Here is a 24909-nt window from a genome sequence, read left to right as displayed (position 1 = left end):
GTATTCCCTCTATCAGTTAACAGTATCTTAACAAAGTACTCAATTACTCAGCTTATTTTAAATGTTCTCTTACTCTCAAAATTATCAAGTCCTGTCAACTTTTGAAAACGTACCTTGAATCCACTATTTCCAATTTGTCTCCATTACCACTGCCTATCCTAAAAAACATCTATTCAATGCCCAATATTCAACTGACATCATCTCATCGAGACTTTCTAAATTCATTAGTCCCCTGCCCACTGAACCACTCTATTCTTTGTCTTCATTTTGCTTAAAAAACACTTTAAGCCTAACATGTGCAACATTTATTGCACTTACTATTTTATGTATCTTTTCCCTTATTTGAATATATATTGTGGTGAAGGGTAGGGGAATGTAATTCAGTGTCTGGTGTCCTTTGTATCCCGCAGTGATAATCACAGTATCTGGCCATTAGGGGACACACTTAACTAGCTGCTGAAAGAAGAAATGAATGGAAGAATGAAACTGGACCCCTATCTTTGGTTACTCACAAAAATTAACTTGAAAGGACTAAAGGCTTATATGTGAGACCTGAAACTTTAAAGCTCCTAGACTAAAACACAGAAAAACTCCTTGACATTGGTCATGACAATGCTTTTTAGGGTATGACACCAAAAACAAAGGCCAAAAAAACCCCCAAAAAACAAGTGGGACTACATCAAACTAAAGAACTACAGCAAAAGAAACAATCAACAAAGTGAAAAGGCTACATATCAAATGGGAGAAAACATCTGCAAACCATATATCTTAATAGTTTAAAAAAAAAAAAAAATATATATATATATATATATATATGTAAAGGACCTGAAAAGACCTTTTTTCAAATAAGACATACAAATGAACATCAATACATGAAAAGGTGTTCATCATCACAGAAATGCAAATCAAAGCCACAATAAGGTAACACCTCACACCTGTTTGGATGATTTTTATCAAAAAGATCAGAGATAAGTCGTCTGACCAGGCGGTGGCGCAGTGGATAGAGCATCGGACTGGGATGCGGAGGACCCAGGTTCTAGACCCCGAGGTCGCCAGCTTGAGCGCAGGCTCATCTGGTTTGAGCAAAAAGCTCAGTAGCTTGGACCAAAGGTCGCTGGCTTGAGCAAGGGGTTACTCGGTCTACTGTAGCCCCACGGTCAAGGCACATGTGAGAAAGCAATCAATGAACAACAAAAGTGCCACAACGAAAAACTGATGATTGATGCTTCTCATCTCTCTCCGTTCCTGTCTGTCTGTCCCTATCTATCCCTCTCTCTGACTCTCTCTCTAAATGTCTCTGTAAAAAAAAAAAAAAAAAAAAGACCAGAGATAAGTGGATGTGGAGAAAAGGAAACTTTTGTACATTGTTTGTGGGAATGTAAATTGGTCTAGCCATTATAGAAAACAGTATGAAGGTTCCTCAAACAATAAAAGATAGACTAGCATATAATCCAGAAATCCCACTTCAGAGTATACATCTGAAAGAAACAAAATCACTATCTTGAAGTAATATCTGCACTCCCATGTTCATTCAGCATTATTCACAACAGCCAAGATACTGAAACAGCCCAAGGTTCTGCTGACAGATCAATGGACAAAGACTGTATCACACTCACACACACACACACACACACACACACACACACACTTACTGTATGCACACTGGAATATTTTTCAGCTATGAGAAAAAAGGAAATCCTGCCATTTGCAAAAAACATGGATGAACCCAGAGGACATTATGCTAAGTGAAATTACCCAAGCAGAGAAAGAAATACTGTATGATCTCACTTATATACACTGCTCACAAAAATTAGGGGATCAGGGAACCTGCAGATACTCTAGTACTTTCAGCCTTTTGTATAGTGCATTTTCACCAATGAAATAAGTTATTTTGCATCTCATTTGCATAATCACTTTCTTTGACTTGTCATTTGCTTTTCTGATGTTCTTGTTTAATAAAAAAAATCAAATACTTCTTTTTCTTATTGCTTCATATTCATTTTGAAATATCCCCTAATTTTTGTGAGCAGTATATGTGGAATCTAACAAGAAAAACAAAATGTTAAATTCAACCCATAGAAAGAATAGAATAGTGGTTACCAGGGTCTGGGAGTAGCAGAAATGGGGAGATACTGGTTAAACACCTTTTAGTTTTAATATAAGTAAGTTCTGAAGATCTAATGTACAAGATGGTGACTACACTTAATAATCCTATATTGTGGCCCTGGCAGGTTGGCTCAGTGGTAGAGCATGGGCTCGGTATGTGGATGTCCTGAGTTCAATTTCTGGTCAGGGCACACAGCAGAAGTGACCATCTGCTTCTCCACCCCTCCCCTCCCCCATCTCTCCCTCTCTCCCTCTCCCTCTCCCTCTCTCTCTCTCTCTCTCCCCCCCCCATCTCTCCCTCTCTCCCTCTCCCTCTCTCTCTCTCTCTCTCTCTCTCTCATTCTCTCTCCTTCCCACACCCATGGCTCGATTGGTTCCAGTCAGTTGGCGCAGTGCTGAGGATGGCTCCCTGGCCTCCACCTCAGGCATTAAAAATAGCTGCATTGCCCCAATAATTGAGCAAGCATGCTCCAGATTGGCAGAGCATTGCCCAGTAGAAGGCTTACCGGGTGGATCCCAACAGGGGCACAAGCAGGATTGTGTCTCTCTGCCTCCCCTCTTCTCACTTAAAAATAATAATAACACTGTATTGTATACTTTAAATTTGCTAAGAGGGTAGATCTTTTTTTTTTTTAATAAATTTTTATTAATGTTAATGGGATGACGTTAATAAATCAGGGTACATATATTCAAACAAAACATGTCTAGGTTATCTTGTCATTAAATTATGTTGCATACCCCTCGCCCATAGTCAGATTGTCCTCCGTCACCCTCTATCTAGTTCTCTGTGCCCCTCCCCCTCCCCCTAACTCTCTCCTTCCCTCCCTCCTATGTCCTCCCTCCCCCCACCCCTGGTAACCACCACACTCTTGTCCATGTCTAAGAGAGTAGATCTTAAGCATTTTCACTATGTAAGGTGATGGATGTGTTAGACTGACTGTGGTAATCATTTCACAATGTATACATATATCAAATAATCACACTGTACACTTTAAATTTATATAATTATTTGACAGGTATACCTCAATAAAGCTGGGAGTGGGGAAGAAGAAATGAATAGAGCATAGCAGTCTTCTGCCAAATCTCCTGCCTCCAGTTTTTCTTTTCTGCAATCCACAATCTCCTCAGTTGCAAAAGTCAGCTTTTAAAAAGGCCTATCAAGGCCTAACCTGTGGCGCAGTGGATAAAGCGTCGACCTGGAAATGCTGAGGTTGCCGGTTCGAAACCCTGGGCTTGCCTGGTCAAGGCACATATGGGAGTTGATGCTTCCTGCTTCTCTCCCCTTTCTCTCTCTCTTTCTCCCTCTCTCTCTCCTTTCTAAAATGAATAAATAAAATAAATTTAAAAAAAATAAAAAATAAAAATAAAAAGGCCTATCAATTCAGGTCTCTTAACCTTTATGGTCTCCACAAACCTCATGGTAAAATTTTATCTCCTTAACACAACATACAAATCTCTAAATCTGACCGAAACCTTTCCTTTCTTACATTTTAAAAATCAACTTTATTTAATCCAAAACAGCTTTATTCACAGTAGCCAAACACTAGAAACAATGAAAATATTCATTTAAGGTGAACAGATAAAACAAATTACTGTATATCCATGCAACGGAAGAACTTTCAGCAATAAAAATGAACAGACTATTGAAATACTTAATAACTTTTTTTTATTTTAAATGGAATCCATTAGGGTGATGCTGGTTAACATAATTATACAGGTTTCAGGTACAATTCTACAACACATTTCTGTATACCGTGCTGTGTATTCATTCCTCCGTACGAACATTTTACTCATTTAAGTGTATAGTAAAATGTTTCATCAAATGTATACATATGCATAATCACCACCAAAATAAAGATATAATACATTTCTAGTACCCTAAAAGTTCCTTTGTTCCCCTTTGTGGCCCCAAATAAATAACCAAAGTGGATACTTTCTGTCATTATAATTTTATCTCTTCTAGCTTTTTCATGTAAATGAAATCATACAGTGTGCGCTCTTCTGTATGTAGCTTCTTTCACTCGGTGTAATGTTTTTGAGGTATACTCATGTTATCAAGTGCATCATTAATCCAACTTATTTTTATTTCTTATGGGTATTCCATTCACCTTAGACATTAAAATTATTTCTAGTTAATGGCTACTGTAAATAAAGTGGTATCTCCCTGTGATTTTACTTCTCATTTCCAAATGACTAATGATGTTGAGCATGTTTTCATGTGCTTATTGGACATTCAGATAACTTTTGTACAATGTCCAAATCTTTTCCAATTTTTAAAAATTGGTTGTCTTCTTATTATTGAGTTTTAAGACATTTTTATATGTTCTGGATACAAGTCCTTTCTCAGACAACATGCATATTTTCTTCCACTCTCTGGTTTGCCTTATTTTCTTTAAAAGAGTTGAGTTTTAAATTTTGACTAATTCTAGTTTACCACTTTTTTCTTTTACTGTTCATGTTTTCTGTACCCTAAGAAATCTTTGCTTACTTCAAAGTCACAAAAAATTTTTCGGTGGTTTCTTTCAGAACTTTTACAGCTTAGTTTTCATGTATAGGTATGAAATCCATTTCAGCATAATTATTCTTTATGGTATGAGGTAAGAATTAAGGTTGAGGTTTCTTTTCCCTATCACCATTTGTTCAAAACACTATCCTTCTACCCTTTGCCCATTGCTATTTTTGTCACAAACTGATGACCATATACATGTAGGCCCATTTCTGAACTATATGGTTATACTAATGCATATGTCTACCTTTACACAAATCCCACAGTCTTGCTTATTGTAGCTTTATAACAAGTCTTAAAGTCATGTAATATAAGTTATACAACACTGTTTATTTTCAAAATTGTTTTGGCTATTCTAGATCTTTGTAATCACAAATAAATTTTAAAATCAACTTGTCAATTTCAGCAGAAAATTTGATGGGAGTATGCTAAATCTGTAGATGAATTTGGGAAGAACTGACATTTTAATAATATTAAACATTCTAATCTATAAACACGATATATTTAAGTCATTCTTTTATTTCCTCAATATTTTATAGTTCTCAAGATATAGATTTTATATCTACTTTGTTAAGTTTATCCCTTAACATTTCACATTTTTTATACTATTGTAAGTAGCATTGTTTTGTAAATCCATTTTCCAATTGTTCATTGATAATATATAGAAATACATTTTCCATATTTTGACATTATATCCCTAAACCTTGCTATATTCACTTGTTAGTTCTAGTAGCTTTTTCAATAAATTCCTAAGAATTTTCCAGCACATTATAATGTTATTTGGTAGTAAATACTTGCTTTTCTTTTCCAATCCAATATGACTTTAATTTCTTTTTCTTGAATAGCTAGAAATTCTGGAAAATATTTAGCATAATGTGTCAGGGAGAACATCCTTATCTTCATTCCTATCCTAGAGAAAAAGCATTCAGTCTTTCACCATTAAAAATATAGCTACAGCCTAACCAGGTGGTGGTACAGTGGATAGAATGTCAGGCTGGGACACGGAGTACTCAGGTTTGAAACCCTGCTGTTGCTGGCTGGCTTGAGTGTGGGCACATCTGGCTTGAGTGCAGGCTCACCAGCTAAAGCGTGGGGTCACTGGCTTGAGTGTGGGACCCCTTGGTCGCTGGCTTGAGCCCAAAGGTCGCTGGCTTAAGCCCAAGGTTGCTGACTTGAGCAAGGGGTCACTTGCTCTGCTGTACCCCCCCTGGTCAAGGCACATATAAGAAAGCAGTCAATGAACAACTAAGGTGCCATAAGGAAGAGTTGATGCTTCTCATTTCTCTCCCTTCCTGTCTGTCTGTCCCTATCTGCCCCTCTTTCTTTCCCTCTCTGTCACAAAAAAAAAAACTAAATTAAAAAAAATATATATGGCTATAATTTTCCATGGATTCCTTCTGTCAGGTTAAAAAGACTGTCTATTGCTGTGTCTTCAGTTCACTTTTTTTTTCTTCTGCAGGGTCTCATCTGCTGTTGAGCCAGTTTTAGTTATGGAAGTTAAGTTGATATATATTTATTATTTTTTTCATTAATTATGTTTTCCTTTAAATATTTGAGCATAATTATAATAAATCTTTGCTAATTCCATCATCTCTGTCTCTTTCAGATCTGTTTCTATGGATCATGTTTTCCTGCTCCTTGAAATGTACTGTAAATTTTTATTGAAGGTTAGATATAATCATGATTTATTGTTGAGTGTCTGCATTTTATAGTCTTCCTTTAACCCTTTGAGTAGTGAGTTTCTTTATGCTCACTGACCTCTGGGAGTGAGTTTTTCTTTTTTTAAAAAAAAATGAAATTAGTTCCAATTACAGTTTTATTAACTTAAAATCATGTTTGTTTGAAAACCAATTTATGGAAACAAGAAGAACATACATTTGACTTTTTCTAATGTCGCCTTACACATTTTTAAAATAAATCAATCATACTCTGGATAGTCAGGAGGCATGAGGATGTATATGAACGTTCCTACTACTCAAAAGGTTAAAGAATTTTGGTATGCTATTGCTGGCAGTTCAATTATTCTTGGGTCAGCTTAATCTTTTTGAAAGATTAACTTTTCTATGGCTCTAGAGTGCCCAGCAGTTCCTTCTATATCCAGTCAGAACTTAAATGTCTCCTAAATCTAGAATAATTCTGAGAACTGTACAGCTTATATATAGTTACACAACCTTACAGAACTTCATCCTATACACGTGCTATTTAGTTTTCAACAACAGACTCAGGTGGATACCTTAGATTTCCAGAGGCTTTCTCTGCATACTCCCTCCTTTTCTGTATTCTGCCCCACAATTTCCAGCTGCCTCAACCTCTCCAAATTATGATGTCTCCTGAACTTAGCACTACCACTATCCTCTGCTTGAGTCCCCTCTCTGTGTGCTATAATTTCAAAAGTACCTTTCAGCAGAATGCCAATGATCACAGTTCTCACCTCATTTGCTTTTCCATCTACAGGAACCAAGCCTGTGCTGTCTGTCCTCCAAGAATACAGTTGTTTCATAGTTTAACCGGTGTTCTATTTGTTTGCAGTGGAAGGCAAGTCTAGCATTAGTTACTGTACCTTGGCAGAAGTAAACATTTCTAGCTTGTCCTTCTACCTCATCCCATCCCATGTTCAGCCCATACCAAACAACTACTTCCCTAAGCAATTCCTTTGTCTTAATTTCTCGCCCTACCTGGGTCATTTCCTTCTTATTGAATATGGCTCAACTCTTCTGTCATCTCACTTTTGAAAGTCTTCAATTTTCGGCCCTGGCCGGTTGGCTCAGCGGTAGAGCGTAGGCCTAGCGTGCGGAGGACCCGGGTTCGATTCCCGGCCAGGGCACACAGGAGAAGCGCCCATTTGCTTCTCCACCCCTCCGCTGCACTTTCCTCTCTGTCTCTCTCTTCCCCTCCCGCAGCCAAGGCTCTATTGGAGCAAAGATGGCCCGGGCGCTGGGGATGGCTCTGTGGCCTCTGCCTCAGGCGCTAGAGTGGCTCTGGTCGCAACATGGCGACGCCCAGGATGGGCAGAGCATCACCCCTGGTGGGCGTGCCGGGTGGATCCCGGTCGGGCGCATGCGGGAGTCTGTCTGTCTCTCCCTATTTCCAGCTTCAGAAAAATGAAAGAAAAAAAAATTAAAATTAAAATTAAAAAAAAAAGAAAGTCTTCAATTTTCTCTAAGGAAAGATTTTTTCCCTCCCTTTCTGTCCCTACAACATATTGTCCACACAAACTACAGCATTTATTTTAAGGTACTCTGTTTGCACACATCCCTACTAAAATGAATTTCTAGTAGGAATATTTTCTAACATTTGGATACTTTCTATATGTCAGGTACTAGTCTAAGCATTTACCTATATTTGCCCATTTAATCCTCATGAAATTCTAAGATATAAGAATGATTATTATCATTTTACAAATGAGAAAATTAAGGCACAAAGAGGTTAAGTAAATTGCCTGAGATCACAGAGCTTAGTGTAGTAGTACAACCAAGAACTGAGATATAAATCTAAACAGTTTGTCTTATTCTTGTTTGTACACTTTGTGCCCAGAACACCTCAAATATTTGTGGAATAAATTAAAATTTATAATTTTTTCCCAGTCATCCAAGAAAAAGTCCCTCATAAGTAATGTAGATTTTTCATCAGTAATCACAGAACTGAATCTAGAAAGGGTCTTTCATAAATAAGGAAGAGACTAAAACTAAATTTCTAAAAATAAATTCAAAGAGCTCTGAAGAATCTTACCATGCAGAAAAGACTAGTAAAGAGGTTTTTCAGATAGCCAAGTAACTGTTGCAGTGAACTCTGTCAGATACAAAAGTCTCTACCAAGAAATCAATACCCTCTAAAAGAGACTAAATATCAAAATTTGTCCCCAGTACATGCATATTAGGTTAATCTCATCTATCTAAATCGGAAATAGAAATCAGTAGTTTGAAGGCAAAAGTAAGACAATAATTAAACAAAAATCTAATCCAACTCTGTCAAGAGTAATCAAATAAAACAAAAAAGGCCCTGGCCAGGTAGATCTGTGAATAAAGTGTCATCTGGGGACACCAGAGGTAACAGGTTTGACCCCCAGTCAGGGCATTTATGAGAAGCAATCAATGAGTGCACAACTAAATGGAACTAAGTGAAACAATGAGCTAGTGCTGTTTTCTCTTTCTTTCTCTCCCACCCCCTTAATCCCCAACTCCCTTTTCCTCTCTCTTTCTCTAATCAATGGAAAGAAAAAAATAAAGGCACACTGCTCAACAGAAATAGCTGTTTAGAGATTCTAAGATGGTAGTGGAGTAGGCAGACAAACAAACTGCCACCTCAGAAGACAAAACAGGATTACAAATTAATTTAAGAACAATCATTGTGAAAAACCAACTTTGGACTAAAAGAACAGGACTTGAAAACCAAGAAGCACAGAAGAAACCACACCAAGCCTGGTAGGAAGTGCAAGGATAGGGTAGGGGCTCCCCCGCCCCCAGGAGTGAGGGGCAGTTGAGGGTCCAGAGGGTTTCTCATTGTGAGAAGAGAGACCCTGAGAGGCAGGGGTCCTCAGTCTCAGGACCAGAGCCCCAGCCTAGAAACCCAGAGACTGGAGGAGACAGCCTGACAGCATTGAGTGGGGAGAAGAGCAGGATTTCTGTCTGTGGGAAACAGCTGGCGATAAGTTGCAGCCTTAAAGGGCCAGCACAGAAAACATCACTCACAGTCACTTGCCTGGGGCTCTGGGGGTGAGGGGGGGCTGAGAGGACTGGTCTTGCATGAGGAGAGTGGGGAGAACAAGGCATGGGGACACAAACGGTGATGGGGAGATTACCCGAGTTGAGTCATTCTCCAGTGCCAAGGAGGCCATAGCTGCGGGGAGGGTCGCTCCCTCCATCCAGCACAAGCCTAGCATGGAGCCAGTTGACCCACCTCCCAAAAGCTCTCCAGCTCCAATCAGTTTGAAAGGCTGTTAGAAAAGGAGGAAGTAAAGGGGAGGGGTAGTGACTCAGGTTTTGGGGAGACCTGAGCTACACCTCACCCTTCTGATACAGGGAATGAGCCCTGCCCTCAGAGAGTAACTGGGCAGACCACACCTTCTAGTTCTCAGAGGTCACACCCACCGCATTACTGGATAGAGTTTCAACTGGGGCCAAAGAGCAAGATATGCCCACCACCCCAGTCCTAAACACAGAAGTTCCCTGCTGGGTTCAGTAAAAAAACAGCAGGGAAATTAAAACTTTTAAGCGGTTCTACTAGTTAAGGAGAAATAAAATCCCAGCAACCAGCAGAGGCTGAGGGATAAAGACCTGGAGGAGAAGCTGCATTCCATATACGAACCTCAGATCCAGTACCCCAACAAGCTTGCAAACCACACACAGAAAAAAAGAAAAGGCAGAAAAATGTAATCCATGTGAGTCTACAAGAGAAATCCCCAGAAAAAGAACTGAATGAGATGGAAGTAACCAAATTACCAGATGTAGAGTTTAAAATAATGATTGTTAGGATGCTTAAGGATCTCAGAGCTACATGGATGGATTTAATGAGCACCTAAATAAAGAAATTGCAAGCATGAAAAAGGACACTAAAATCATAAAAAAGAATCAATCAGAAATGACAATTACAATATCAGAAATGAAGGCTACACTAGAAGGAATCAACAGCGGGCTGGATGAAGCAGAGGATCAAATCAGCGAATTAGAGGACAAGATAAATAAAAACACAGAAACAGAGCAGCAAAAAGAAAAGAGGCTCAAAAAGTCTGAGGAAACTATAAGAGAACTGTGTGACAATATCAGGAGAAATAACATCCGCATCATAGGGGTTCCTGAAGGAGAAGAGAAAGAACAAAGGATAGAGACCCTGTTTGAAAAAATCATAGCTGAAAACTTTCCTAAATTAATGAAGAAAAAAGTCACACAAGTTCAAGAAGCACAGAGAGTCTCAGTAAAGAAAAACCCACTGAGGCCTACATCAAGATACATCATAATTAAAACACCAAAGTTAAGAGATAAAGAAAAAATACTAAAAGCAGCAAGAGAAAAGAAGTCAATTACCTATAGAGGAGTCCCCATGAAGATGACATCCGACTTTTCAACAGAAACACTTGAGGCCAGAAGGGAATGGCAAGAAATATTCAAAGTAATGCAAAATAAGAGCCTACAACCAAGACTTCTTTATCCAGCAAGATTATCATTTAAAATTGAGGAGAAAAGAAAAAGCTTCCCGGAAAAAAATAAATAACTCAAGGAATTCATTACAACCAAACCAGTACTGCAGGATTTGTTAAGGGGCTTGCTATAAAAAGAGCAAAGAAAAAAAGAAATCGAGAAAAAGAGGATTATAGATTTAAAGAATAAAATGACAATAAATAACTACATATCAATAATAACTTTAAATGTAAATGAACTAAATGCTTCAATCAAAAGACTCAGGGTAGCTGCATGGATAAGAAAACAGGACCCATACATATGCTGTCTATAAGAAACCCAACTCAGCCCTGGCCAGTTGGCTCAGTGGTAGAGCGTCAGCCTGGCGTACAGGAGTCCCGGGTTCAATTCCCAGCCAGGGCACACAGGAGAAGCGCCCATTTGCTTCTCCACCCCTCCCCCTCTCCTTCCTCTCTGTCTCTCTCTTCCCCTCCCGCAGCCAAGGCTCCATTGGAGCAAAGTTGGCCCGGGCGCTGGGGATGGCTCTGTGGCCTCTGCCTCAGGCGCTAGAATGGCTCTGGTTGCAACAGAACGACACCCCAGATGGGCAGAGCATCGCTCCCGGTGGGCATGCCGGGTGAATCCCGGTCGGCCACATGCGGGAGTCTGTCTGACGGCCTCCCTGTTTCCAACTTCAGAAAAATACAAAAAAAAAAAAAAAAAAAAAAAGAAAGAAACTCAACTCAGAACAAAAGATACACATAGACTGACAGTAAAGACATGGGAAAAAATATTTCACGCAAATGGAAAGGAATAAAAAGTGATGGTAGCAATACTAATATCTGACAAAATAAATTTTAAAAGAAAGACTATAGTAAGAGATAAAGAATGTCACTACATAATGATAAAAGATTATTGCAACAGGAAGATATAACTATTAAAATATATATGTGCCTAATATAGGAGAACTTGAATATCTAAAACAGATTTTGATGGACAAAAAGGATGAGATCAACAGCAATACTATAATAGTAGGGGATTTTAATACCCCACTAACATCAATGGATAGAACCTCCAAACAGAAAATTAACAAAGAAAAAGTGGCCTTAAATGACACACTAGATCAACTGGATTTAATAGATATCTTCAGAACCTTTCACTCCAAAGCAGCAGAATATAAATTCTTTGCAAGTGCTCACAGTACATTCTCTAAGATAGACCACATGTTAGGACACAAAACAAGTCTTAATAAATTTAAGAAGATTGAAATCATATCAAGCACCTTCTCTGATCACAATGGCATGAAACTAGATATCAACTACAACAGAAAAACTGAAAAACATTTAAACACTTGGAGACTAAATACCATGCTATTAAATAATAAATGTGTTAACAATGAGATCAAGGAAGAAATAAAAAATTTCCTTGAAACAAATGAAAACATATAACAACTCAAAATTTATGGGACACAGCAAAAGCAGTCCTGAGAGGAAAGTTCATAGCACTACACGCATACCTTAAGAAGCTAGAAAAAGTCAAATTAACAACTAAACCCTGCATCTAAAAGAACTAGAAAAAGAACAGCAAGTATAGCCCAGAGGAAGTAGAAGGAAGGAAATAATAAAGATCAGAGTGGCAATAAGTGACATGGAGGCAAAAAGAAAAAAACAATACAGAAGATCAATAACATCAAGAGCTGGTTCTTTGAAAAGGTAAACAAGATTGATGAACCTTTAATCAGACTCACCAAGAAAAAAAGAGAGGGCTCAAATAAATAAAATTAGAAATGAGTGGAGAAGTAACAACCGACACAGCAGAAATACAAAGGATTGTAAAAAAATACTATGAAGAATTTATGCCCCAAAATGGGACAACCTGGATGAAATAAATTCCTTGAAAAATATAATCATTCATAAATCAATCTGGAAGAATCAGAAAACCTAAACAGACCGATTACAACAAAAGAGATTAAAACAGTTATCAAAAAAACCCCAGCCAACAAAAGTCCTGGGCCTGATGGCTTCACACGCAAATTTTACCAAATATTCAAAGAAGAACTAACTCCTGTTCTTCTCAAGCTATTTCAAAAAATTCAAGAGGAGGGACAACTTCCAAACTCCTTTTATGAAGTGAACATAATCCTCATTCCAAAACCAGACAAAGACACTACAAAGAAAGAAAACTATAGGCCAATATCCCTAATGAACTTAGATGCTAAAATTTTCAACAAAATATTAGCAAATCAGATCCAGCAATACATGAAAAAAAATCATACATCATGATCAAGTGGGATTTATTCTGGGGAGGCAAGGATGGTACAATATTTGCAAATCAATCAATGTGATTCATTACATAAACAAAAGGAAGGAGAAAAACTACATGATAATATCAATAAATGCAGAAAAGGCATTAGATAAATTCCAACACCCATTTATGATCAAAACTCTCAGCAAAGTGTGAATACAGGGAACATACCTCAACATGATAAAGGCCATCTATTACAAATCCACAGTTAACATCATATTCAATGGGTAAAAATTAAAAGCAATCCCCTTAAGAACAGAAACAAGGCAGGGGTGTCCCCTTTCACCACTTTTATTCAACATAGTTCTGGAAGTCTTAGCTACAGCAATCAAACAAGAAGAAATAAAAGGCATCAAAATTGGAAAAGAAGAAGTAAAACTTTCATTATTTACTGATGACTTGATACTGTACATAGAAAACCCTAAAGTCTCAGTCAAAAAACTACTGGACCTGATAAATGAATTCAGCAAGGTGGCAGGATATAAAATCAACATTCAGAAATCAGTGGCATTTATATACACCAACAATGAACTGTCTGAAAGAGAAATTAAGGAAACAATCCCCTTCACTATTGCAACAACAAAAAAATAAAGTACCTAGGAGTAAATCTAACCAAGGAGGTTACAGACCTGTACCTATACTCGGAAAATTATAAAACATTGATAAAAGAAATCAAGGAAGATACAAACAAGGGGAAGCATATACCATGTTCATGGATAGGAATAATAAATATCATTAAAATGTCTATACTACCCAAAGCAATACATATATAAATTCAATGCAAATCTTATTAAAATACCAATGTCATACTTCAAAGATATAGAAAACATATAGCAAAAATTTATATGGAACCAAAAAAGAACACGAATAACCTCAGCAATCTTGAAAAAGAACAAGAAAGTGGGGGGTATCACACTTCCTGATATCAAGTTATACTACAAGGCTACTGTACTCAGAACAGCTTGGTATTAGCATAAGACCAGGCATACAAATCAATGGAACAAAACAGAGAACCCAGAAATAAACCCACACCTTTATGGACAATTGATATTTGACAGAGAAGGTAAGAGCATACAATGGAGTAAAGACAGTCTCTTTAAAAAATGGTGTTGGGAAAATTGTACAACTACCTGGAAAAAAATGAAACTAGACCACCAACTTATACCATTCACAAAAATAGACCACCAACTTATACCATTCACAAAAATAAACTCAAAATGAATAAAAGACTTAAATGTAAGTCATAAAACAATAATCATCTTGGAAGAAAACATAGGCAGTAAGCTCTCCAACATCTCTTGCAGCAATATATTTGCTGATTTATCTCCACAGGCAAGTGAAATAAAGACCAGGATGAACAAATGGGACTATATGAAACTAAAAAGCTTTTGCACAGCAAAAGACAACATGAACAAAATAAAAAGACAACCCACACATTGGGAGAACATATTCTCCAATACGTCCGATAAGGGGTTAATTAGCAAAATCTATAAAGAACTTGTATAATTCAACACCAGGAAAGTAAACAATCCAATCAAAAACTGAGCAAAAGAACTGAATAGACACTTTTCCAAAGAGAACGCGCAGATGGCCAATGGCCCTATGAAAAAATGTTCAACATCACTAATCATTAGAGAAATGCAAATTAAAACCACAATGAGATACCACCTCACACCAGTCAGAATGGCGCTCATCAACAAAACAACACATAAAAAGTGCCTCTGAGGGTGTGGAGAAAAGGGAATTCTATTGCACTGCTGGTGGGAATGCAGACTGGTACAGCCACTGTGGAAAACAATATGGAGACTCCTCAAAAAATTAAAAATGGAACTGCATTTTGACCCAGCTATCACACTTCTAGGAATATATACTAAGAATAACAAATCAATTATTTAAAAGAAGAAATGGACCCCCATGTTTACTGCAGCAATGTTTACAATAGCCAAGATATGGAAACAGCCCAAGTGTCTATCAGTAGACGAGTGGATTAAAAAGCTGTGGTATAGCCCTGGCCCATTGGCTCAGTGGTAGAGCGTCAGCCTGGCATGCAGGAGTACCAGGTTCGATTCCCGGCCAGGGCACACAGGAGAAGTGCCCATCTGTTTTTCCACCCCTCCCCCTCTCCTTCCTCTCTATCTCTCTCTTCCCCTCCCGCAGCCAGGGCTCCATTGGAGCAAGGCTGGCCCAGGCGCTGAGGATGGCTCTATAGCCTCTGCCTCAGGCGCTAGAATGGCTCTGGTTGCAACAGAGCGACGCCCCAGATGGGCAGAGCATCGCCCCCTGGTGGGCATGCCGGGTGGATCCTGGTCGGGCGCATGCGGGAGTCTGTCTGACTGCCTCCCCGTTTCCAACTTCAGAAAAATACAAAAAAAAAAAAAAAAAAAGCTGTGGTACATAATATACCTAATGGAATACTATGCAGTCATGAAAAAGAAGGAAATCTTATCCTTTGCGACAACATGGATGGACCTGGAGTCTATTATGGTAAGCGAAATAAGCCAGGCAGAGAAAGAAAAATATCATATGACCTCACTCATATGAGGAATCCAATGATTGAACTGAGGAACGGAAGAGAGGCAGAGAAGGGGTTAAAGAGTCCAGAGGGAAAGTGGTCAGAGGGAAAGGGGATGAGAGGAGGGGATCAAAGAAAGGAAAGACATTAGGAAAAGTATATACACATAACACAGAGAGATAGAGGGCAGGATAGTAAATCATGGAGGGAAGGGGGAAGGCAATGGGGGGAGGGGGCAGAGGGGGTATAAAAGAGAACACAGGAGGGGAGCGAAGGAGTTATGTGTAAACACAACAAATTAAAACTAAAATAAAAGTTTAAAAAAAAGAGAAATAGCTGTTTAAGCAACAAAAAGTGTAATCAATTCTATATGAAAAGTATTAGTCATCAACTTTAAAACAACTGTGTCCTCGTTTGATTCCCAGCCAGGGCACAGAAGAGGAGCTCCCATCTGCTTCTCCATCCTTCCCCTTCTCCTTTCTCTCTGTCTCTCTCTTCCCCTCCCACAGCCAAGGCTCCATTGAAGCAAAGTTGGCCGGGGCGCTGAGGATGGCTCCATGGCTTCTGCTTCAGGCGCTAGATAATAATAAAACAATTGTTTCCTTCATATGATTATTAAAAGCATTAGGTTCTTGGCCCTGGCCCGGTAGCCCATTTGGTCAGAGTGTTGTCCCAACATACCGAGGTTGCAGGTTACATCCCTGGTCAGGGCACATAAAAGAATCAACCAATGATGGTATGAATGGGTGGAACAAGTTGATGTTTCTGTTTCTCTCTCTCTCTCTCTCCCTCTCTGTCTCTCCCTTCCTCTCTCTCTCAAAGATCAATTGATAAGTTTATTTTTTTTAATTTAAATTTAAAGAAAGCATTAAGTTATTGATAGTAGATAGTATATAGAGTGAATTTATGAAAGCTAAAAGTACTTACAAATAATGATTTATAAAGACATTCAAGTGATAAGAAATAAAAATATAGGCCTTGGCTGGTTGGCTCAGTGGTAGAGCATCAGCCCAGTATGTGGAAATCCAGGGTTCAATTTCCCCATCAGGGCACACAGAAGTGACCATCTGTTTCTCCACCCGTCCTCTTCCCCTTCTCTCTCTCTCTTTTTCTCTCTCTCTCTTCTCCTCCTGCAGCCATTGCTCAATTGTTTCGAGCAAATTGGTCCCGGGGGGGTTAAGGATGGCTCCATGGCCTTGCTCCAGGGGCTAAAATAGCTTGGCTGTCAAGCAGCAGAGCAATGGCTACAGATGGACAGAGAATCTCCGGGAAGGGGGCTTGTCAGGTGGACCCTGGTGGGGCCACATGCAGGAGTCTGTGTCTCTCCCTCCCCACCTCTCGAAAGAAAGAAAGAAAGAAAGAAAGAAAGAAAGAAAGAAAGAAAGAAAGAAAGAAAGAAAGAAAGAAAGAAAGAAAGAAAGAAAGAAAGAAAGAAAGAAAGAAAGAAAGAAAGAAAGAAAGGAAAGAAAGGAAAGAAAGGAAAGAAAGGAAAGAAAGGAAAGAAAGGAAAGAAAGGAAAGAAAGGAAAGAAAGGAAAGAAAGGAAAGAAAGGAAAGAAAGGAAAGAAAGGAAAGAAAGGAAAGAAAGGAAAGAAAGGGAAGAAAGGAAAGAAAGGAAGGAAGGAAGGAAGGAAGGAAGGAAGGAAGGAAGGAAGGAAGGAAGGAAGAAAGAAAGAAAGAAAGAAAGAAAGAAAGAAAGAAAGAAAGAAAGAAAGAAAGAAAGAAAGAAAGAAAGAAAGAAATATTAAAAGATATATTTTGCACAAATACATTTAATTAGCAAAAGTAATGAACTATAGTGTGCAAGTTGTATTGGGAAGAAGTGAGGGTTGATGAACTGTCATTACCTTCAACTTCTCCAACATTACCAATTTATGTCATATAGCTGAGCTTCTACTGCATCCTACATACCACAGTTCCACCTGAACAGGCCTAAAACCCCTCACCCAAAGTCCCTGCAACCAAATGTCTTTCCGAACTAAAAATTTTTTATTTTAGGAAGATGCACTTTGACCAGCATTCCAGCAGGATATGGGGTAGCATCCTGTAATAGAACACATTACAATTTCTGCAGGAAAATACAAGGATATTCACATTAAGTGGGATAAAGAGACTATAAATAATCTCACCAGTTCATGTCAGGCTCATGAGTCTGTAAACCGTTGTCTTCTGAGCTTTTCAGATTTTTAAACAGTAGGAAAAGGACTACAGATTTGTATCACCATATTGCATTCAATCCGCTCACTTCCTTCTTGAGAAGTGATGATGGCTTTCTTACTTGCCATATTCAGTAACAACACTAATGTCTTTACTAGTCTAGAATTGGAAACACCTCTGAAATCATTTAGTCAAACTCCTTACTTCATTACTTAGGAAACTAAAGCCTGGAGAGATGGAATAACTCCCAAAGGTCACATTGTTCCCAAGTGACACAGATGAAACTAGAACATACAAGTCCCCTGTCTTCTAGGCTTACTTACTGTTTGTTCATTTATTCATTCATTCTTTTCTCTCTTGATTCAAAGTGATTTTTTTAGTTTACTAAAGTAATGAAATAATTATAAACTCACAGAAAGTTGCAAAAATAGTATAAAGAGTCCAATGTACCCTTCATCCAGCTTCTACCAATATATAGCTGTAGTACAATATTAAAACCAAACAATTAACATAGGTATATTAGTGTTAACAAAACTACAGAGCTTATTCCATTTCCAGAATTGTGTTAAACTGCATTCACTCATGTGTGTAGGTGTATACAGTTCTGTTCAACTTTATTCCATATACAGATTCATGTAACCACCATCACAATCAAGATAACAAACAGTTTCATTACCACAAAATACCTGAGTATTTACAGTCCCCCTGCTCAACACACTGTCCCTGACTCTGGCAACCACTCATATGTTCTCCATCTCCATAGTTTTGTCATTTTTGAGAATGCTGTATAAATGGAATCATACAGTATACAAATTTTTGAGGTTGATTTTTTCTTTAATTATGGTAAAATACACATACAATTGCCCTGGATGGATATCTCTGGGTAGAGCGTCGTCCTGAAGCACAGAGGTTGCCGGCTCTATCCCCAGTCAGGGCACATATGGAGCAGATCAGTATTACTGTCTCTCTCTCTCTCTCTCTCTTCCTCTCTCGCTAAAATCAATAAAAATTTAAAAGAAATACACACAAAATTTACCATCTCAACCATTTCTACGTATTCGGTTTCTAAGTATGTTCACAATGTTGTACAGTCAATTTCCACAACATTTTCATCTTGTAAAACTGAACCTCTTCTGTACCTACTAAACAACAACTCCCATTTTCCCCTTCTTTCCAGCCCCTGGCAACCACCATTTTACTTTCTCTGAATGTGACAAATACCTCATATAAATGGAATTATATAGAATTTGTCTTTTTGTGACTGATTTATTTCACCTAGCATAATGTCCTCAAGATTCATCTATATTGTATATACCACATTTTCTTTATCCATTGATCTCATGGACATCTATCTGGGATGCTTCCACCTTTTGGCTATTGTGAATAATGCTGCTATAAATATAGGTGAACAAATATCTCTTTAAGACCTTGCTTTCAATTCTTTTGGATGTCTATCCAGAAGTTGAATTTTTGGATCACAAGGTAATTCTATTTTTAATTTTTTGAGGAATTTTACTGATTTTTTTTCATTCAGCATATTCTTTTGAGAGTCTTCCAAGTTGTGTGAATAGTTCATTTCTTTTCATTGTTGAATAGCATTTCATTGTATGAATTTGTTAAAAAGACTATTTTTTCTCCATTGAATTGCTTCTGCACCTTTGTCAAAAATCAACTGGGTATATTTGTGTTGATCAATTTCTGGGTTCTCTATTCTGTTCCATACATCTGTCTTTTCTATTTCTCTGCTAATACGACACTGTCTTGATCAATGAAGTTTTATATATGATTCCTCCCACATTCTTCTTCTTCTAACATTGTTTTAGTTATTCTAGCTGTAGTCATTCTGCTCATTTTACTTTATTCACTGCTTATCCTCGCTTTTAAAGTCCTTCCTATACCTATATGACAGCCTGAGGAAGAAAGGAGAAAAAATAATCATGAAGGAAAAAGTATGTAATATACTACCTCTACCCTAAAATATTAGCTGTGTAATTTCTACCTATCCATCTTAATGACATCCCAATCTCTTCAGGAAAGGTTTTTTTTTACTATTCCAGGGCACTTTAGTATGTCTGATATAATTGCTAACATATCTCTACCACTCATTAACCACAAGTCATTTACTTACTTCTGTCAGATATTTGTAAATACAGGGTGAGGCAAAATTTGGTTTACAGCTGCAAGTATACAAAAGAGTTTATTCTTGTATTACTTTTTACTAATTATTATATTATTTTCTATATGAACAAGTGCAAATCCTCTTTTGCCCAACCCTGTATATTGGTGTCCAACAAAATGTCTATTCATTAAGGGATACCAGGTTTTATGTTTCTTTATATTCCTCCATTAGCTTCAATAAACTTTAATTAATTGAGGATTCTTTATCTAATAGGGGCTTACAACAGAAAGATCTGAAAAAATCTAGAAGAATAGGGTAAAAAAATTAGCTAATTGCTACACTGTTCCTTGTAGTAAGATTTTAAATTTAATCTCACTTCTGAATTAAACTGTGAAAGTATATATTTCCAGGCTCTTTTCCCTTTTCTTGATGAGATGGCTTATGTAAAGAAAGAGAAGGTAGTAAATAATGAAGTATGGTGATTTCCTTTCTTTCTCCTGCTGTTTGCCAAAAATGTCACCACTAATCCAAATTTTAGGGCTATTAGACATGATTCATCCCTAATATATTATGTAGATTTATCCAAAAAGTAAAATGATCCAATGGGTTAGAACATCGACTTATGTAAATAACAGAAACTCAAAATGTAAATGGAACTGTAAAAGAATGACCAAACTGGTTTCTTATGGCCCTAACTACATCAACTACAAGGGATCTTTGTGTCCTTTTGCTAGCATGTTGAGAGCATCATCTTCTTACTTATCAATGCTTTGCTGACAAGATGTGAAGCACAGCATGTGAAATAACAACATAACTGCCTAATCCATGTTTTTATCTATAATTTATAATAACCACAATCTGTCTACCCTATGTATCAAATGCCTGCTCCTTTGCTAAAACACATATATACACAATATATAGTATATACAGATATATAGGGCAGGGCAAAAGTAAGTTTACAGTTGTGAATATGTGAAAGTTTATTCTTGTATAATTATTTATTAAATATTGCATTATTTTATTTTCCATATGAGGCAACTGTAAACCTACTTTTGCCCCACCCTGCATATATACCTCCCCAAAAGTTTTTTGCTCCTAGCTGTGAGTGTAGATTTTTTTTTAAATGTGCAACATACTATCAAAGGAAATGTAATAAAACTACATACAGATTAACTTTCTTTTCTTACAAAGTAAAATAATTCATAGATATTACTACAACAACTTTGCTGAAACTTCTTTATTTTGTTCCTCTCCGATTCTTTCACTGTACTATGGAAGTAGGTATACAGGGTAGGCTACAAAAAGGAAAGTTTCAAAGCCATTAGTTTTACAGATTTTCATCTAGTGTGTAACTAACAATGAATTTCAACCCTCTGAATGGACACATTAATAAGACCCTTTATAGCTCAGCCCTTTCACTTTTGCTTAATTATAGAGACTCAATACACACAATGCAATATACTATTACAACTCCTACCAGTAACACTATCATTCTCATCACACACACACACACACACACACACACACACACACACACACAGAAAACCACTATTTGATTAGCAAAAATTAAGAAACCTCATGGTTCTAGTGTTGTGAGAACATGGAATAACCTGAAGTCAGACACTTTTCATGAGTATAAAGTGGTACAACCACTTAGAAAACAATTTGGTCTTACCTACTAAAGCTGAACATGTGCATAAACTCCTGTATCTATTCTCCCAAGACAAGTACACCAGGAGACATGTGTAAGAATATTCACAGCAGTATTTTTCATAAAACCAAAAAATGCAAACATCCCAAAAGCTGACTGAAAGAAGACTGTGGTGTATTCACAAAATAGGATTTTTATACACCAGTGAAAAACTAATGAAGTGGTTAGACACAACATGAGTGAATCTTAGAAACAATAATGAATTAAAAGAGCAACTCATAACAGTCTATATGCAATAAACTAACATATAAATAAATTTCTAAATGGAAGAAAACCAAACATTATTATTTAGAAAAATGCAATTTTAAAAAGAAATATAAACACAAAATCCAGTATACTTGAGGTCAGAGAGAAGGATCAGGGAGTACTCAGCTTCAACAGGATTTGTAAAGCTATGGTTCTTAAATTGGATAATAAACTCCTTAGTTCCATTATTAAATTTTAAAACTGTATGTATATGTTGAGTGTCTATTATCTAGAATCTCTGGAGAATAAACATTCCAGCTATAGGACAAATTTAGCCCACTCATAAGATGACATTTTAATAACTGGGAATGATGTCAAATAAAATCAGTCTACTATTGCTATTTGGTAACTTCTGTAGCAAAAAAATTACAGGGTGTCTCAAAAAATTAAAGCAAGAGGATGGGCAAGGGAAGTGGGGATGCTATAAAAGAGCAACATGAGGAATCCTGGTAATGATGGAACTGTTCTCATCTTCATTGTATTAATGTCAATATTCTGCTTGTGATACAGTACTATAGCTGTGCAAGATTTTACCACTGGGAAAAACTGGCTAAATGGTACATTGGATCTCTCTGTATTATTCCCTTCAACTGCAAGTGAATCAACAATTTTCTCAAAATAAAAGTTTAATTTTAAATAAAAGGTAATTTCATCCAGGGTTTCTCCACCTTGGTACTACTGACATTGTGGTGCACACAATTCTTCATTGTTAAAGGCTGTCTTGGGCATTGTAGGGTGTTTAACAGCATCCCTTGAGTTTACCAATAAAATGCCAGTAGCATACCCCAGTTATGACAACATCTCCATACGCTGCCAAATGTTCCCCTGGGGGGCAAAACTGCTCCATTAGAGAACCACTGTTCTGGTCATAAAACCAAAGAAGAGCTGTAGTAATGTTTCTTAAGATTGAAGGAAACAAAAAAGACATGACAACTAAATGCAATATCTGACCTCAGGCTGGATCCTATACTAGAAGAGGAAAGAATGCTTTTATAAAGGACATAATTAGGTCGATTAACAAAATTGGAATATCAATGATAGATTGAATAAAAGTACTGTATCAATGATAAATGTGCCTAAGTTGACGACTGTAATGTAATTGTATCAATGATATTCCTATGCTTAGGAAACGCACAGTGAAGTATTTAGGGGTACATGACCATGATGTATGCAATCTACTCTCAAATGATTCAGGAAAAAAAATATGTGTATGTGTGTAAATCTATTTTACACATACATGGAAATAATGTTTGTATATATATTATAGGTGAATCTGATTAGTATGTACATTGTACTATTTTTATTTTTGCAACTTTTCAACATGTTTGAAATTATTTGCAAATAAAAAGGTGGGTTTTTTTTAAGTGAAGCAAAAGTTGTAGTCTTTAAAATCTTAATGGCAGTTTTCACAGTAGTCCAGCCTAAACGATAAAAATCCCAAGAGGATAATGACTACTGACTGGACAAATTCCTACTTCAAGCCTGGTGCATTCACTGAAAAGAACTGCCTACCTTGAGCCTATCTCCCCTCCCCATTCTTCCTAGAAGTGACCTCTTGAATAGTACTGAACCGAAAATAAATCCATCTCACTTTTTATAGAACATTTGTAGCAAGTGACTCAAAACCACATCTCAATTCCTCCACAAATCAGTGAGGCATCTTCACCCTTAATATATATATTTTAAAAAAAAACGCAAGAAGCGTACCCGTGGTTCTCAAAAGAAAACCTCTTATCCGCTCAACTTTGCAAACAGAGGAAGATTAAGGTGAGCTGGGGAAAAGAAGAGGTAAAAGGAGATAAGCAGGGAGCCAGTCTGAGTGAGGCAGGAATGGTGCGTCGGTCACGAAAAAGGACTCCAGCGGGAGCGAGGGAGTAGCTCACCTGGCTGTGGTAAGCAGAGGGTGCTGAGTCCCCACCAGCTTCCGCACCTGTATAGCGATGTTGCTGAGCTCGTCGCTCAGCAAGCAGCGGAGGCTCATGAAGGACGTGGGATAGCCCACGATCTTCTCCGCCTCTGACACCACTTGGTTCCAGTAGGCAGGGGACTTGGAGGACTGACCACGGCAGGAGCCCACCGAGGAGATGGTGGTGAGGAACGGGGACCACCACCGGCGACGCGGGGTACCCAAGGCCCGGAGATAACGGGGAAAACGCAACAGCAGTTGCGGAAGGCTCATAGTTTGAGTCTGGGAATGTCAGGGGCTTCAGGGTGTCCGGAGGTAGCGCGGGAAAACAAACCAGGGGCAGAGGAGGAACTTGCAGAGAATAGAAGGAAGGGGCGAGTCTTGACCCTCAGAGGCGCGTGGCTTCTTGGATGTATGACCAGAAACGAACTGCAGCTTTTTGCAGCCGCGTCTAGACAGATAACTGCCCCAGCTCAGGACTGCCCCTGGCCGGCTGGGGGAGAAACCACGGCCAATACCTAAATGGGGGACGCCATATTGAGAGGCGTGAATACGGTCTGTCGTAAAGACGGAGGTGGGCTGTTCTGGAGCTAAGACTGTTCCCTACTTTACGGCACAGCCGTAAAAGACTCAGGGGGGCGGAACCCTTTAAGTGAACCCCGGAAGACAAGGCTGGGTGAAAGCCTCCGGCCATGCAACCCCTGGTTCTGTCCTGTGGGGTCGAGGCGAGTAGAACTCCCGGGACGAACGCCAGGTGTTGTCCCAGCGCCTGGGCTCTAAGCTGAGTGTGATTCAACAGAGCATTCCCGTGCCCAGCACAGAGTGGGCACACATAACTGTATCATGAACGAAAGTCTTTCTGCGGCCCCCAGCCCGCCAAGAAGGAGAGCCTGCCGTAGCTCTCGGCCGCCCGCCCCTGGCAGTGGTCTTGGACCTGCGTGCTGGCGGTCTCTGGGCCTGCGGGGCTTCAGGAGCTGTGGCTTGATAGGGATACCGAGTTCATGCGTGGCTCTGAACTCTCGTGCCCTCAGCTCCCAACCAGACAGAAGGTGGTGTGGCCCGGCCACAGGCGTTCTTTTTCCCAAGTAATGTCCTCTGTCCTTGTCCAAGTCACTGGCCTCCTCACAGAGGCTTGTTTTAACCCTGTGTACCATTCAGGCAGAAGCAGCCATACCGCCCACAAGGGTGCGGAGAGGCACCTCTTTAGAAGGAAACTCATCATCCAGGATT

General features: G+C 38.5%; 1 protein-coding gene across 2 annotated transcripts in view; it reads right to left on the bottom strand.

Annotated features, from left to right (window-relative positions):
• Positions 1 to 24220, bottom strand: part of PDSS2 (decaprenyl diphosphate synthase subunit 2) — a 296876-nt gene extending 272656 nt beyond the window's left edge. For both annotated transcript variants that reach the window (XM_066373544.1, XM_066373545.1), the window contains exon 1: positions 23657 to 24220. In XM_066373544.1, coding sequence (XP_066229641.1) covers positions 23657 to 23952 — 296 coding nt within the window. In that variant the 5' untranslated portion in view covers positions 23953 to 24220. The remainder of the gene's footprint in view (positions 1 to 23656) is intronic.
• Between the last annotated feature and the right edge of the window lie 689 nt (positions 24221 to 24909).

Source organism: Saccopteryx leptura, chromosome 3 (genome assembly GCF_036850995.1).
Source record: "Saccopteryx leptura isolate mSacLep1 chromosome 3, mSacLep1_pri_phased_curated, whole genome shotgun sequence".
In the NCBI taxonomy this organism is placed as follows: domain Eukaryota; kingdom Metazoa; phylum Chordata; class Mammalia; order Chiroptera; family Emballonuridae; genus Saccopteryx; species Saccopteryx leptura.
The sequence above is the reverse complement of the archived record's forward strand: the minus strand, read 5'-3'. Positions and strand labels throughout refer to the sequence as shown.